The 18,585-nt window shown below is 42.2% G+C and overlaps 1 protein-coding gene across 1 annotated transcript in view; it reads right to left on the reverse strand.

Annotated features, from left to right (window-relative positions):
• The window catches only part of LOC145402696 (putative glutamate receptor), a 68,284-nt gene that overhangs the window by 17,738 nt on the left and 31,961 nt on the right, over window positions 1–18,585 (reverse strand). The window contains exons 5-6 of the mRNA XM_080274668.1: window positions 17,252–17,410; window positions 16,760–16,850 (exon numbers count right to left, since the gene is read on the reverse strand). Of these exons, the coding sequence (XP_080130794.1) occupies window positions 16,760–16,850; window positions 17,252–17,410 (250 nt within the window). The remainder of the gene's footprint in view (window positions 1–16,759; window positions 16,851–17,251; window positions 17,411–18,585) is intronic.

Below are 18,585 nucleotides of genomic sequence, written 5' to 3' on the forward strand. Positions count from 1 at the left end.
ACTTTTTTTTTTTTTACTGCAAGGGAGAAGAAACCAAAGGCCAGGAGCCCGGAAACCGCTCCTACCCCCCGCCAAAAAAAAAAAAAAAAAAAAAAAAGAGCCAAGTTCAAGATCCGTTCCTTTCAAGATGCCTCAACACACTGCATTAGAAAGAATGGAGATCATAAGAAGTGGGAAATACAGACAGAGGGAGACAGTTCCAGAGATGACCTGTTGCATAAATGAAGGACTAGAAGTATCGGTTAACCCTTGCATTAGAAAGCTGGACAGAAAAGGGATGAGAGTTTGACAGGAGGGGTGCTATAGGCCCGTCATAAAGGCGAAGGGATGCAAGCAGATAGTTCAGAGAGGCAGTGACCATCGAAGTGGCAATAGAAAAGAAATAAAGATGCAACAGTGCTGCGAAGAGACAGAGGTTGAAGAAAGCCAGTAAGAGGAGGAGAGATAATGAGATGAAAAGCCTTTGACTCCACCCTATTGAGAAGAGGTGTATGTGGGGAGCCTCCCCACACATGAGAGTTGTACTCTACACAGCGGCAAATAAAACCCATGTACAAAGTCAAGAACTGTGCAGGGATAAAGAGTCAGCTTAGCACACCTAATCTCTTGCAAGCAGATTTACAAGAGATATAGTATGATCTTTCCAAGATAAGTCCCAAGAGAATGAAAGATGATGCAGGATTGAGTTGGATATTTTTAAACATTAGTGGGTACTCCTGTGGAAGATTTTGTCGGGTTGATAGATGTAATTAATGAGTCTTTAATGCAAAAAAAAAAAAAAAAGGCAAATGAAAGGATTATATTTACCCCACTCAGAGGTACGAGCCAAGTCAGACATTAGGTGTGCCACGGCCTCATCCCTTGTTTACTGAAATAAATGCTGAGATGGACGTTGTGGGAGCAGAATGGAAAAGTGAAGTGTAGAATCATCAGTGTATGAGTGAATAGGCTTAGACGTACACATTAAGTCATTGGTGAATAAAAGGAAGAGAGTTGGTGATAGGACAGAGCCCTGAGGAACACCACTGTTGATATATCTACGAGATGAATGGTGGCCATCTACAACAGTAGCTATAGAAAGACCAGAAAGGAAGCTATAGATGAAGATACAAACAGAAGGATAAAAACTGCAATAGGGCAGTTTGGAAATTAAACACCTATGTCAGACTCGATCGAAAGCCTTTGAGATGTCAAGTGCAACGGCAATATTTTCGCTAAAGTCCCGATAGAAGGATGACCTGGAGTCTGAAAGGTAGGTGAGAAGATCGCCAGTGGGGCATCTATGTGGGAACCCATACTGATAATCAGAAAGAAAGCTGCGATAAGAAAGATGCTTTAACATATTTCTGCTAAGAATAGACTCAAAACGTTTGAGACACAGAGTGTTAAAGCGACTAGGCGATAGTTAGAGGGCTGGGAATGATCACCCTTCTATGGGACTGGCTGAATGAAAGCAAACTTCCAGCAAGAAGGAAATGTACAAGTTGATAGACAAAGGCTAAGAAATACTTGGAAGGGTGTAAGCACAGAAGCACAGTTCTTGGGGACACCAGGAGGGACCCCATTAGGCCCATATGCCTTGTTAGTATTGAAGACAATGATGGCAGAAAATACATCAGCTGAAGAAATTTCAGTGTCAGCCATGAGGAAGCCAGAGAGGGGAAGTGATGGAGGAACAGCACTGGAATCCTCTAAAGTGGAATTAGAAGAGAAAGTCTGAGTGAAGAGATCTGCTTTATCAGTAGGGGAAATAGCTACAGAGCCATCAAAGTAGAAATGATGAGGGAAGGATGATGAGGTAAAGTCGTTAGAAAGGTTTTTGGCAAGGTGCCAGAAGGAGCAGGAAGAATTCGATTTGGAGAGTTGAGAGCAATGAGTATGTATGAAATTATTTTTTAGCAGAGCAAAGAATAGACTTAGCATGATTCTGGGCAGAAACAAAAAAGATGTGATTCATGGGTGGGTTGGCTCTGATACCTTTTATACGCCCTCCCCTTGTTGTGGACAGCATTAGAACAAGCATGATTAAACCAAGGCTTTCTTGCAGTAGTCAAAGGGTATGAGAAAAGAATGTATGCTTTCATGCCTGAGAGAATATTCTCTGAAATGTGCTAGGCACACTCAGATGGCTCCTGGCCATGGAAGCAATAATCATTCCAGGGAAAATCAAAGAAGTTCTGCCTGAGGGCCTCCCAATCAGCAGCTCCATAGTTCCAAAAACAACGTTTCTTTGGAGGGTCCACAGGCCATACTGGAGCGATAGGACAGGTTAAGGTAATAAGGTTATGTCGGAGGAGCACAACGGAGAGGAAAGATTAATAGTTTATGCAGAAGGGCTAGTTGTAAGGAAGAGGAATGTTGGAACTCTCTCCAAAATGGTCAGGGGTATGGGTAGGGTGTTGTACAAGCTGAACTAGGTAATTAGGGATAGAAAAGATGTAGGGTTGTTCACCAGGTGGATCAGTGAAATGAGGGGAGAGCTAAAGGTGGTGGTGAATATTGAAATCTCCTAGACTGGAGATTTCAGTGAAAGGAGAAATGGATAGCACGTGTTCCAATGTAGAAATAAGATAGTCGAATCTAGTTTTCGTTTCGTTTCGTTTCGTTTCGTTTTGAAGGCTCCAATATGCTTCCATGTGTCCTCATAAAATAAAATGTCTTTTTCAAGTGGGTTTCGACTGAAGACAGCTAAAGTAGTTGTGGTGTGGATATCTGTATGCAGACACCAATAAATTACAGGTAATGATTCAAAAACACGTGCCATAAAGCGTAAAAAATACGCAAAATATTCGAGGCTGGGGAGGTGCTAGGGGGTGCGGGTAGGGGGTGGGGGGTAGTGGGAGCTGATAAGGCCATGAAGGGGTGGATGGGGATCGAGGGATGGGAGGAGACCACCATAAGACACAAAGGAAGGGCCAAAGTGGAGTACAGGGACATGGAGGGAGGGTAGGGGGGAAATATCCTTCCCCCTGTTGCCTGGGGAGGGGGACGTGGGGGGGATCCACATGGGAGGGGGTAATGTATGAGGAGGGGGTGGAAGGGGTTGTTGTGGTGGTAAGAACGGTGGGAGGTAGGGTAGTAACATGGTAGTGGAGTAGAAGGACGTGGCGAGAGGGAGGTGGGGGGTACAACCCCCACCGCCTGGTTACGGGCCTGGGTTCCCCCTCCGGTGTGTCCAACACCTAGTTCTGATTGGTTAGAAGCCCATCTACGTCACAGCTGGGGTGAAGCCAGCTGCCGCCAGTTTTTTGTGGATGTTGTACAATTGGTGTTGCTCGTCCTCTTAAGAAATTGCGCAAAAAGCCCGATCGATGAGATTAGCACTTAAGAGGTTAAAAACAACCAGATTATTTTTATCCTAATCAGAGATACTAGCCAACTCAGACATTAGGTGTGCCATAGCCTCATCCCTTGTTTGTTGAAGTAACTGCTGAGATGGATGTTGCAGAAATCGAATGGAAAGGTGAAGGGTGGAATCATCAGCATACCAGTGGATAGGGTTATATGTATAACTGAGAAGATTATTGATGAATAAAAGAAAGAGGGTTGGTGATAGGACAGAGCCGTGAGAAATGCCACTGTTGATAGATCTAGAAGAACAATGGCCGTCTATAATGACCAGAAAGGAAGGTATAGATGAAGGCACAGATAGAAGGATAGAAACCGTAAGAGGGCAGTTTGGATATTAAAGATTTATGCTAGATTTGATCAAAAGCCTCTGAGATGTCAAGTGCAATGGTAAAGCTTTCGCCAAAGTCTCAAAAGGAGGATGACAAGGAGTCTGAAAGGTAGGTGAGAAGATCGCCAGTGGAGCATCTCTGACAGAACCCATACTGATGATTAGAAAGAAGGTTGTGATAGGAAAGATGCTTTAAAATTTTTCTGTTAAGAATAGACTCGACAACTTTTGAGGCACAGGATAGTAAAGCAATTGGACGATAGTTAGAGAGTTGGGAATGGTCACCCTTCTTTGGAACTTGCTGAACGAGAGCAAACTTCCAGCAAGAAGAAAATGTACAAATTGAAAGACAAAGGCAAAAGAGTTTACCTAGGCGGGATGTACACAAAAGCATAGTTCTTAAGGACAACAGGAGGTGGAGACATTATACAGGCATTAGTATATATCTCATAAACACAATGTGCAGGATGTAGAGTCTGTTGGAGACGTACACAGCTTCTCACTAGGAATGTCAGTTCACATTATGTAAATCCACAATCTTGTTGTCCCAGACCATCAAGAATCCTTAACCATACGAGTATGATGTATTTCAAACATCCTCATAGTCCAGACGACCAAGAATTTCATGGCGTGAAGTAACCAGCCCTAGTCGGTTAGTCCATGTGAAAGGAAATCTACCAGACACACACATCCTCTCCAAGCTGTATGTAATGTCAGAGAGCTTCCCTTCCGAGCAGGAGTTGGAGATAAGGCCCATTAACACAAGGGTCAGATAGAGTGAGAAGGGGTTAGAGAGAGAAAGGGGGGAGAGGGGCTAGAGTGAAGGTCAGACACTAGGGTCATGCTCCGTTATGCTGTAACTCACTATTAATATAACTGTGCAATAAACTTCGTAACCCAGGAGTGCTGTAACTCACCTCGTTGACACTACGTCTCACTGCTTTATTCTGGCTGATCTTAACGATCCATAATCGACTTCCTATCTCCCTACAAGTACATATGACCATGCTATCGAGATTGGTGACAGTTGTGAACAACGATAAAATACATTAGTGAGATTAAAATATGCTATTGAGATTGGTGACAGCAGTAAACAACGAAAAAATGTTAGCGAGATTAAAATACGCTATCGAGATTGGTGGTAAGTGGTAATAACGAACCAGCTACGATACAGTACAACCACACTATGGAGATTTGGTGGCAGCGGTGGGAAGGGGTTGGAGAGTAGGCCATATAACACAAAGGTCAGAGAAAGGGGAGAGAGGGGCAGCTATCGAGATTGGTGAACAACAGCAAACTAAGGCAAACTACCCCTTGCCTGTTATACAACCACTACAATGGTAAACTACAATATCTACCTCACTATATTCACTGAGAGCTGTAAACAAAGCCGATTAACATCTGAATCAAAGCAATCTGAGACTCCTCAGCAGGCAACAATCAGCAATTAAACAAACAATCAAGACTCGCTCCTAACCACCTCAATCGCAACTCCACGATCTACGAGAAACAATAGCAATGATAAATTACGTCTATCAACAACTCTACAAGCCTGCAAGGTAATCTCAACAAGTATGGAAAATCAAACACTACAAGTTAAGAAGGAACATCAACAAGGAAGAGTGGGAAAGGAGGAAGTGCTAAGCTAACAGTGTTGACCCAGCATGGTGATATATCAACAAATCTGACTCCATTCCTCCCTCCACCACCTTCCACTATGATCCCCACCTTCTCCACCACGACCCCCACCATCTTCTTCTCCACCACCATTACCACAGTGAGGCAGCAGGTCAGCAGTGTCATCATTTGCTAAGATTGTCAATCAGTCCGAGTGCCTGACAACACCATCCTGCCATCCTGCACCTGCCTGCCTGCCAGCCTGTCTGCCTATCCCAGTGATGACACAGAGGGCTGATGCAGTCATAGCAGGACTCTGACCTACAACAATCAAACTCTATCAACACCTTTCAGCCATCATCACTGTCATCATCAGTAGCATCCTAGCAAGTATTCCCATCACAATTGATATCAGTGAGTCGAACATTTACTCTATTAACCTAATAGTACTACTTCATTTACATACAGCCTTACATATATATACAGTGATAGACAATATATATCCTTACATGAACATATAATGCATACATATGGAAATCTAGTAAAACCAGGGAATCAGAATATAAGTACACATGTACCTTTCATATTACAGTGACAAGGAAAATCAAGTGAAAATGACTGACACAAATGGAGCTAGCAACAGTGTGCTATACTCAACCACACTCATTAGTACTTGCAACCCATACCTAAAGATGAATTTAAAAATGAGCAAACATATCAAGCTGACTTAACAACCTTTGGAGGACTATAGTATCACGTGATGTGTAGTACAAATGAAACTAAGTGAATACTGTACATATTTTAAATATAATTTACCTAATTTTATATAAGATAACAAAATATGGGGTTAGATATATTATCATTTTAATTTAAATATAAACTGTGCAACATAATTATGCCAATACACTCATGGTGTCTCAAATAAACTGTGCAAAATAACTGAGATAATACACCTGTGGTGTCTCACATAACTAAGCCAATACACCTATGGTGTCTCGAACAATTACATCAAATATGGATGATTCATGATAATGACTGCATTGCTACTATTGTATTAGTTATATACATCTGTATTATTTATATAGCTACAGTGACCACACTTGTGATTCCTTCAGTTTTGTTACAATTGCTATAATCATGTAACTACAAGTGCTTGCATTACCTTACATTAATGCGATTATATTACAATTGCTACAAAAATGTAACTACAAACGATAGCATCACTGCAATCATGTTACAATTACCACATTTATGTAACTACAATTTGTTGCAACCACATTATGTAACACTTGCATTAACAAGCTGTAACTAAAATTTTATGGTCAACACAATTATGTAACAGTTGCATTAACAAGATGTAACTAATATTTTATGACCAACACAATTATGTAACAGGTGCAGTAACACAATGTTATATTACAGTCACACTTGCGTAACAGTTGCATTAAAATGATGCAACTACAATAGCATAAACACAATGTAACTGCAATTATATACTATTCATACAATAATGTAACTTTTACAATATTATATATTTCACTTAATTAGCTTATAAGTTAATTATAATGTGTATCTAGTATGCATTAGTATGTTATGACAATATTTACTGTCGATGGTACTCCAGTCTCGCGTGACCAAGCGATAGGTAGAGATTATATAGACATTAGTATACATCTCATAAACACAATGTACAGGATGTAGTGTCTGTTGGAGATGTACACAGCTTCTCACTAGGAATGTCAATTCACATAAAGTAAATCCACAATCCTGTTGTCCCAGACCATCAAGAATCCTTAACCCGAGACATCCCATCAACGTATGGATACGTTGCAACATTTTGCATTTGCCAGTCCCGTCGACGTACTGGTACGTTTTGCAACTGCAAGATGCATAATTTCCACAATTTTCAAAATCCGTGAGAAATTTTCGGTACGTAGCATCGCACAACCTTCCCCTACCTGCCACCAGGCGGGGACACTCGGCGACCCCGCACGACCCGCACTCACCTGCAGCTCGGTCACTCACCTGTTAGCAACGGTCCTGCTCAGATATGGCGCATAGAGGTCTCTCGGAGGAGGAAATTCAAGCTGCCCTGGATGCCTTTACCGGCGAGAGTGATTCGCCACTCGATGATGAGGAGATGGACAAAGATTATGTCCAACCAGAGGATGTGGAAAGCAGCAGCACTGATGAGGAAGTCCTGTCCCCCAGGAAGCGGCGCTACGTGGCTTATCGTGCTGCAGGAGAGGGTCAGTCTGCACAATAACAATGTGCAAGATTCTCTAGCCAGCCCCTACGTGATGTGGAGCCCGATTTCGAGGACGAGGATGAGGACGAGAACGAGGACATAGCCGTGGAACGTGCTGCCATGTGGTACGGCTGTGAGGTAATCACTCATCGCGGCCCAGAGCGCACACCACATCGTTCTAACAGGTATGGGCCTAGTGTTTTGTTTGGGGATGGTGGAAATGGCGTTGAGGGAGTGGGGAGTAAAAGGGAAAGTGTTGGGAGGAGTGTGAAAAATGAGAGTGGCGGGAGTGAGTCATCGCTCTCACGTGGTGGTGTGAGGGAGCGGGGCGTATCACGTGGGGCAGTGAGGGTGGATGGTGAATCACGTGGTGTGGTGATGGAGAAGGGAGGTGAGGAGGAGCCACTCGCCAGCACGTCTTATGCTCCCCAATATTCCCGGGCTTCCTCCCCAGCATCCCCTGATGTTCCCCAAGCCTGTAAGGGTAAGGAAAAGGGGAAGGGTAAAGGCCGAGGGAAGATGAGTGCGAGTGGGGAAGCCCACTCCTCCTCCTTAACCTCCCCCACCATCATCTCCTCCCCACCCCGATGAAGGCGACGATGGGGACGATCGGGACGAGGAATTTGTGGCATGGAATTGGGAGGATGGGAAGGATTTTACTCCCCTCATTCACCCACTCACTGAGCAGGGGTGTGCTGGCTGTATTGCTCCCGGTATTCACCCTAATTCTACCAGGCTGGATTTTTTCCACCTTTTCTTCAGTGAGAGTTTTGTTGAGGAAATAGTGGATCAAACAAACCAGTTTGCTACCAGCCAACGCCATGAGAGTGAAAGACAAGGCACAAGGAGCAGGCATTCTTTCCTATATGATTATCAGTCTCCCTTCCAGAAATGTGTTTGTTTTTGGCCCTGGTACTGTTGATGGGTATTGTACAAAAGAACCGAATTCCTGCATACTGGACAAGGGACCCTATTATGCTTACATCAATATTTGGCCAAGTAATGAGCCGTAATCAGTTTCAGCAAATTCTAAGCCACCTCCATTTCTATGATGCTGATGATCCTGCAAATGCTAATGACACAGATAAGATGAGGCGAATTAGGTTGGTTTTTGATCACCTAAGGCAGACATTTTGTTCCTCATTTTATCCCTATAGAGACCTCGTCATAGACGAGAGTCTCATGCTGTGAAGAGGCAATATTTCATTTCGGCAGTACATACCTAGCAAAAGGCACCGTTTTGAGTTCAAGCTCTTTGTTTATGTGTGACTGCAGGACTGGGTATGTGCAAGACATAGTCTTGTACACCGGTGCACAGACAGACATAATAGAAGATCGGAGTATTGGTCTGTCTGGAGCGGTGGTAAAGACAATGATAGAAGACTATCTTCATCGTGGTCACGTCCTTTACCTTGACAATTGGTACACTAGCCCTCTTCTCGCTCGTTATCTACACAGGTATGACACGGGGATCTGTGGGACCGTCAAGGTGAACCGGCGTCACAAGGTCAAGGTGGGGCAGAAACTTGACAGAAATGAGGTGGTCTTCTTCCAGGCCAACAATATCCTTGTAACAGTGTGGAACCACTATAGAGAAGTCCGCCTCTTGTCCACGGTTCACCGCCCCTTGATGCACTGTACAGAGTCGGTAGATTATCGAAGCGAGAACAGGCGCCACATATGGAAACCTGAGTGTGTGCTTCATTATAATATCAACGTGCACCTGGTGGACCAGTCATACTCCATGATATCCACTGTCGAGTGTGCCAGGACCACGATGAAGTGGTACAAAAAACTATTCATTCACATGCTTGACATTATTGCCCTGAATTGCCTCCACCTTCACGCCATGAGAACAGGAGTTCAGGAAACCTTTGAAGGGTTTGTGAGGGAGCTGACACGAGAGATTGTTGCAAGGTATGTGGTTGAAAAGCCCCAACACCGCACCTGCACAGCCCTAGGTGCCCACCCTCCACTGAGATTATCCGACCGCCATTTCCCCGCTCCTATACCTCCCCAGGCAAATAGACCTAGGCCCCAGTGTAGGTGTCACGTGTGTAGCAATTCCCGGGTGAGACCCACCACTCAGAGAAAGGACACCTGCTATGAGTGCATTCAGCGTGACGTGGGTCTGTGTATTCACCCATGTTTCAGTGAGTTTCACACGTTCCTGCACTTCTGATGAGGTGTGAATGCGATAAGACGCTGATACTCTGAAATAAATGCGACAAACAGACGCTCAGTGTAATTATAAGGCCCATAGATCTGTAAATAGTAGTATGGAAGTGGAAACGGGTGTAATATAAGTGGAAAATTATTATGTAAGTGTTTGAATATTATCTAAGTGGAAACATACCTTGCGAGGGTATTTTGATGCAATATTCAGACGCTCAGTGGAATAAATAAGGCCTGTAAATATGTAAATAGGAGTCTACAAGTGAACACGGATGTAATATAAGTGGAATATTAGTATGTAAGTGTATGAGTATTATGTTGGTCGAAACATTCATTGCGAGGGTATTTTCATGCGATATTCTGATGCTCACTAGAATAAATAATGCCAGTAAATATGTATAGTGCAGAATAGGGTGTAAATGGGTGTAAGGTAAGTGGTAAAGTATATTGGGATTGAAGAAATAAAGTAAAAGTGGAAACACGAGTGTTAGAGAGTGTGCTTGCTACGAGAATATGCGCTAGCATTTCGCTAAATGCCCTCGTAATGAATGTAAATATTTGAAAACGTTTACAATGGTGGAGGAAAGGTTCAATGTAAATAAAAAAATATTATGAAAGTGATAAAACAATGTTGTACGTTGAAATACGAGTCGTAGCGAGTTCACTGAGCATGCATATGTGCTCTATACTTATGCTACATGTCATCGTAATGAATGAAAACAGCTGAAAACATTTACATGCAGTACAAAATGGTAAAATGGCATTGAAACAGTAGTATACAAGTGGCAAAAATGATATTTTGACTGAAACAAGAAACTTTGCACGTAGCATTTTACAAATCGGACCAAACTCGCTATGCTCGCGTGAAGGTACAATGCTTATTTTTCATGTATATGTCATTGAAATCCATTATATTGTTTTTCTTATTGTTTATTAGTTCAAATTCTATAAATGTAGAGGTGTTGTTTGTTGTTTCTCCCAAAATTACCTACCATAGAAAACGTGAGCGCCTCACACGTCAATGATAGAATACGATACCTGGTGCGGGGGACCTCACCTGTTCTGACCAGTTGCGGACCATGGTAAGCACTTTCTTTGTGATTTTCCTTTGTTTCTCTATTAAAGCGGAAGTTTTGGCCAAAAAAATTTTTTTCCAAAAATGGTCGGGACTGGGGGGTGTCGGAGGTGCAAAAGTGCTCGGGACATGACGGGTTAACCATATGATGTATTTCAAACTTCCTCGTAGTCCAGACGACAAAGAATTTCATGACGTATTCAAACACATGGAGTAACCACCCCTAGTCGGTAAGTCCACGTGAAACGAAATATACCAGACACACACATCCTCTCCAAGCTGTATATAATGTCGCAGAGCTTCCCTTCAGAGCAAGAGTTGGAGAGAAGGCCCGTTAACACAAGGGTCAGATAGAGTGAGAAGGGGTTAGAGAGAGAAATGGGAGAGAGGGGCTAGAGAGAAGGTCCGACACTAGGGTCACGCTCCGTTAAGCTGTAACCCAATATTAATATAAATGTGCAATAAACTTCATAACCTAAGAGTGCTGTAATTCACCTTCTTAACACTAAGTCTCACTACTTTATTCAAGCTGAACTTAACGATCCATAATTGACTTCCTATCTCCCTACAAGTACTTACGACCACGCTATTAAGATTGGTGACAGCGGTGAACGATGATAAAATACATTAGTGAGATTAAAATATGCTATCGGGATTAGTGACAGCAGTGAACAACGACAAAACACGTTAGTGAGATTAAAATAAAGTATCAAGCCTGGTGGCAAGCAGTAATAATGATCCAACTACGATAAATAACGACCACACTATCGACAGAGGAACTCCATCAGGCCCATATGCCTTGTTAATACTGAGGACAGTGATGGCAGAAAATATATCAGCAGAAGAAATTTTAATGTTAGCTAGGAGGAAGTCAGTGGGGAGAAGTGATGGAGGAACAGCACCGGAATCGTCTAAGGTGGAATTGGAGGAGAAAGTCTGAGCGAAGAGATCTGCTTTATCAGTAGAAGAAATAGATACAGAACCATCAGAGTAGAAAAGAGGAGGGAAGAATGATGAGGTAAAGTTGTTAGAAAGGTTTTTGGCATTGTGCCAGAAGGAGCGGGAAGAATTCGAGTTGGAGAGTTGAGAGCATTTAGTTCAGATGAAATTATTTTCAGCAGAGCAAGGAACAGACTTCACATGATTCTGGGCAGAAACATAAAAAAAGATGTGATTCAGGGGTGGGTTGGCTCTGGTACCTTTTATAGGCTCTCTCCTTGTTGTGGACAGCATTAGAACAAGCGTGACTAAACCAAAGTTTTCTTGCATTAGTCAAAGGGTATGAGAAGGGAATGTATGCTTCCATGCCCGATAGAATAACCTCCATAATGTGCAAGGCACACTCAGATGGCTCCCGGCCATGAGAGCAATAATCATTCCAGGGAAAATCAAAGAAGTACTGCCTGAGGGCCTCCCAATCAGCAGCTCCAAAGTGCCACAGACGACGTTTCTTTGGAGAGTCCACAGACTGTACCAGAACGATAGGACAGGTTGAGGTAACAAGGTTATGATTGAAGGAGCCCAATGGAGAGAAAAGATAAACAGTGTAAGCAGAAAGATTAGTTGTAAGAAAGAGGTCAAGTATGTTGCAGCTCTCTCCAAAACGGTCAGGGATATGGGTAGGGTGCTGTACAAGCTGCTCTAGGTCATTAGGATAGAAGAGATGTAGGCTTGTTCACCAGGTGGATCAGTGGAAGGACAGGAGAGCCAGAAGATGGTTGTAAGTGTTGAAATCTCCTAGATTGGAGATTTCGGTGAAAGAAGAAATGGATAGAATGTGTTCCATCGCAGAAGTAAGATAGTTGAGGAATTTTTTATAGTCAGTGGAATTAGGAGATAAGTAAACTGCACAGATATATTTAGTCAGAAAATGGCAGGAGAGCCTAAGCCAGAGGGTAGAGAATTCAGAAGAATCAAGTTCAGGAACACAAGAGCAAGATAGGTCGATGCGTACATTTACACAACAGCCACCCTTGGCTTTGAAATGAGTATAGAGAAAGTAGGAGGATACTTACACGGGACAGACGAGGTTTGTTCAATCAACGTGGAGAAATTCTAGGTAACATTTTTGGATTGGCTACAGAAAAACATCTTGAAAAAATAAACAACAAATTTAACAGGATTGTTCAAATCATGACATGACAATAGAAGCTAGCTGATACACAGAACGCTCCAATTGTGACGATCATAAAATATCTCAGAAAGGCAGAAAAAAACAACAACTAAAGAATGTGTGGAGAAAATACAAGCACTGGAAGGGAATATGACACTTTTCCAACACTTCTCACTGGTCATGGAACATAGTGACATTATAATACTTCAGTTAGACAAAACCAGGTCTCAATATCAAGCTTTTATGAAAGGTATTGCCAATGTTGGTAATGGCAAGATCACCATTAGCTTACTGCCAATTAACGATTTGTGTCAAATAATCAGTCAAGGCATACATAAACATGGTTTGAAGCCGTTGTTTGAGGAAAAGAATCTCATGCTATACTACCCATAATTGGAAGCAACTCTTACACTGACATCAATAGTAGTTCATGTACCATTCATAACAGATGATTTGTCCACAGTCTGTCAAATATACCCTTTCCCTTCCAAGAATGATGACACATTGGTCACCATCAACACTAACACATAATTCATCACGGTCTCTAAGAAACAGGACACTCTCACTTTCGCTACTGAATCAACAGTTGAATATAAATGTCGCACATCATTACATGCTTTTCACCATGTCCTGCTTACATCTTCACGTTCCAGCCAGCTGGAACAGTCCTTTGTGAAATGGCTGTCATAAGAAACCATGACATTCATCAGCATTGCAACTTCACATTTGCTCCAGATAAACTAACCCATCATCAACGCATCGGTCATTCACAGATCTTCTACTTCGCTCATAACACATCAGTCCTCGTAATTTGTCCAGATACGCCACCGTCTCATGCTTCAGCATCAGGTCTATACATAGCATCTGACTGTTGTGCTGCACTTAAACCATCTTTGTCCATATTAGCTACGAAAACCCACTAAGCCATCCCCAGTCACACTCATAAGCACTTCCAACCACTAGCTAAGATGAATTTAAACATAAGTAGACATATTAAGTTGACTTCACCTAAGTTTAAAACCATGCAATTGATCAATCAGACAATGAAGCCCTAGGAAGAATGTAGAATGAGCATGTTTAATCCATTTTATGTGTATAGCCCAGCCCCAGCTCCAGCTGTCTTTAAAATCTTCTCCATCATATTTGCCATATTGCTATTGGCCATGCACAGAAAGCAAGTTAGGATTGCAAACTCAGAATCATTATTCACTGGGGGAAGTGCAGTAAGCATTCAAGTGAGACCTACTGACTGAAAGTTGTCTATCTATCTATCTATTGTCAGATGCCTCAATCCCGTTCGGGGTGGCCACAAACAAATTGCCTCCAAGTCGCCCTTTCCCCCGCCATTTCACTGCCCTGCTCCCAACTCACACCTCCCTCTCTCATATACCTCTCCATCCCATCTCTCCATCTCATCCTCGGCCTCCTCCTCCCTCTTCCCCCTTTCACCTCACTCACATACACTCTCTTTGTCAGTCTTTCACCTTCCATCCTCTCCACATGGCCAAACCACCTCAGTGTATTCCTCATAATGCTTCCTATCACATCCACATCCACACCATAACGCTCCTTTATATCCTCATTCGTCAGCCTGTCTCTCCATGTGACTCCACAGCTCCTCTTAAATAACTCATTTCCACTGCTCTCACTCTTGACTTGTGTCCTTCCAACAACGTCCAAGCTTCACTTCCATACGTTAGAGTTGGTATCACAATACTGTCATGTAGTAACTTATTCACTTCCATGCTCACTTCCCTGTTTCTTATCACTACTTTCAAAGAACCAGCAACCTTTCTTCCCTGCTGTACACTTTCAAGCACTTCACCCTCCAGACCTCCATCCTTACTCATCACACAACCCAAGTACTTACACGTACTCACATTTTCCAATTCCTGACCATTCAACCTCGCTGTACATTCATTGACTTCACCTCCCTCAAAGACCATCAATTTACTCTTCCCTACATTCACCTTTAGATTCCGTTTCTTACACACTCTCCCAAACTCATCCGCCAAGCCTTGCAGCTCCCCTTCGTCTTCACTCAACAACACAGTGTCATCTGCAAACAACAGTACAGGGAGTTTCCAAACACTATCCTCTCTCACCAGGGCCACTCCAACATCCACTGAAAGTTGTACATTTGTATATTATGTAAATAATGTAAATATAATTTACATATACAAAAGAAAAGAGGAAAAGAAAGAATTTATGGGGTCACATATATCGTGCATATATATTTAAACTCATGGGTTATACATGTATCAGTTTTATATAACAATAGTAATATATCTCATAAATAGCAAGTACATTCCATAATGCCGATTCTTGATACAATTGACCAGTGTAGACTTGCCATTGAATGACTATCATATTACCATTGTTTAAATATATGTAAATGTCTGTTATACATACACAATTAAGCTACTGCAATATGTCACTAATATAATTATATTATGTTTCTACAATGTTATTATGTCACTACAGTATTATGATGAATACCATGAATGTTTGTTTAATATACAGTACTCATATCAGTGTACCATGTTACTATATGCTTTGTACAAATGTAATATAGACAGACGTCGTGGGTACGACAGTTTGGCGTGACCGAGCGATATGTAGGCATTAATATTTTATGTTATGACACAATATGTAATATGTAACTATATAACTATATAGCTATAGGCATTAGTGTGGAATAGACAAATAGTGATGTCTGAGTTCTCCAGGAAGAGGTTAGATACATTCTCCCGTAGCCAGACACTTAAGTATTCAAACGCAGGATGACCGGATGGAAGTCGTTCATGTGTCAGAAGTGTGCAAGACCCTACATACACACACGCATATACGTATGCACACGTACATCCACACACTTAGCCAGAAATCAGAGGGGTATATAAGTCCGAAATCACATGATGGAGAATCAGAGAACCAGAGAGATCCCCTGAGAGCAATAGTCAGTAGGAAAAGAAGAGAGAACCAAAGACAGCCGGGGAAAGAGGAGGGACAAAGTGAGTAGTAGCTAGAGAGAGAGAGAGGGGGGGGGGGAAGGCGGCAGCTAGCACAAACTGCCTCCTGACAATGCATGGGTCACGTAGAGCTCTTCAACTTTTTAGTCATGCAGTTGCCTTGCATTAATACTGCATATCCCCGTAGCCAGACACTCAAGTATTCCAAACACAGGATGACCAGATGGAAGCTTGCCATTCACATGTAGGAAGTGTGCGAGACCATACACACGCACACACACACACACACACACACACACACACACACACACACACACACACACACACACACACACACACACACGTACGCCCACACTCTTAGCCAGAAGTCAGAGGGATGATATAAGGATGAAATCACATGTAGGAGAATCAGAGAACCAGAGATATCTCCAGAGAGCGATATTCAGTAGCAGAGGGGGAGAGAACCAGGAACAGCTGGTTGGACATGAAGAATAGGGGCTAGGGAAAGAGTGGGAAGGCGGCAGCTAGCACAAACTGCCTCCTGACAATACTTGAGTCGTGTCAAGATCTTTAATATTTAAGTCAAAGAACTGTCTGAAAATAAAACTCCATCGACCCTAATCTGCCTATTCATCACCTCACCTTCACTTTCAATAACGGAACAGAAACGGCCTACCCTCGCGTTCCTCTATAATACCAACATTTATTCTCTCTCTCCCATCGACCAGACAAGATAAGACATATTCTCTCTCTGTAACAAAAAACTAAAGACCACATAATCCTGACATCTGGTGACCTTTGACAGAGCTTCATTAGATGTGACAAAGGGTGGAGGCAGCATAACAGAGCTAATGGTTGTAATTCTAGGACTAGGATAACCCACCTCTCTATACACCATCCCAATCATGCCCGTCCAAAATCCATTATCATCTAAATATCCCCATTGACCATCAGGGGGAGCAACGTACTTGATTCTGAAATGGAGGACAAACTCATCAGTATCATCCCACTTCATTTTATACTTCAAATAATCCTAAACTTAAGAAAATCGCCGTAGATACCACAGAATACTTATTCTTCCAATCCTCTTCTGTCCCATGAGAAGTGCATGAGCCCAAAATTAGCCCTACTTGACCCGATACTGAAGGGGTTAATGTCATATGATTTTTATCTCATTCACTAAGAGGCGTCTTTTACATGATGAATAAAATCACATGACAGAGATACTGACATTACTAAAAAAAAAAATTAACGTATTCAAAATTTACCTTCAATAAGGCGTTATTATTTATGTATCAGTTATTTATCCAATAAGAATCATCTTCATGATTTATATAATTACAGGTGGTAATAATGAAAACATCATTCCTATTACGTAAAATTCATGGCTTTAGCGATGGTTTCGATGAGCTCATTCTCAGCATTGAAACCGACAATCTTCTTTTCCCCAGGATGGTCAGGGTCATCTATCACAGCAGTCTTTTCGGTAGCAATTACCACTCTCGACACCACCAAGCGAGGCCTCTGGGACAGCCTGGAGAGAGAGAGAGAGAGAGAGAGAGAGAGAGAGAGAGAGAGAGAGAGAGAGAGAGAGAGAGAGAATACAAAAACTGCAGCCCAGATTCAGAAACAAATCTTATGAATGCCCTGACAAAATTAGGAACTGTAGTTTTTGCACCATATACAAGTAGAATTGGTGGCTTTATGCATACTGATTGCACGAAGATCAGTGATGCACGTAGTCAATTTCTACAAAGTCTCAGTTTTCCCCTGCATGCTAGAAGATGATCTGTAATGCTTAAATATCCTCATGTGGGTGGAGAGCAACAAGTGTGATGTAAACTTTATCCATATCTTTAATTGGCTAGGGAATCACAAAATATATATTGGATAATTTAAAAAGTTCTCTTTCCCTTTTGGAAAAATTTAGCTTCAGTAATAGCTGTTCATCAATACAAATTCATCCCTTGATCATGCAGATATTGGACTATCCTCATAACTGACTTCAGAGTAGAAAAGGAGCTTTAAATATACCTGTATGTCTATATACTTTACTCTGACTTGGTCTACAACTGTCATCTCTCCATCTTGTATCCTAAGATGCAGCAGTAGATTAGCATTATAAAATGATGGCAGTCATGAAGGAGTGCTATGGAAAGGATATAAAGCTGTAGCATAGTTTAATCTGTCACTCAGGTACGTGAATGATTCTGCGATAGAACGACAATCTGGGCTACGTAAAAGTTAAAGGCGTTTAGATAATATCACTGTTTATAATAATGAAATAACATTAACAGCCATAAAATACCCTTGGAAATGTGGTGACAAGAAGTTTGGATAATACAGTCCAAATCATTTCAAGCGAGGTGAATGCCCTATGACCCAGGTGATTTGGCAGGGGCCTCTTAGCGATTCAGACTTGGACATTGCACATGACCCTCAGTGATTTTGGAGCACCAGATTTAGTGAAATGGAAAAATGTGCTGTTTGACGAAAGTATTTGCTATATCAATCCACTTTTTAGTTAGGCACTTATAAACCCCTGGGGGTAGGGGGGTTTCAAGAATACTCCCCCAGTATCCCTGCTTGTCGTACGAGGCGACTAAAAGGGTTGGTGGTGGGTTAGTGCCCCACCCCGTAAAAAGAACTAACTAAAAAAGCAAATAAAGCGCCTCGGACCCGGACGGACCATACGTTGACGACTAAGGA

Source organism: Coenobita brevimanus, chromosome 58 (assembly GCF_032717465.1).
Source record: "Coenobita brevimanus isolate Jiangsu-jjx chromosome 58, ASM3271746v2, whole genome shotgun sequence".
Taxonomy (NCBI): Eukaryota; Metazoa; Arthropoda; class Malacostraca; order Decapoda; family Coenobitidae; genus Coenobita; species Coenobita brevimanus.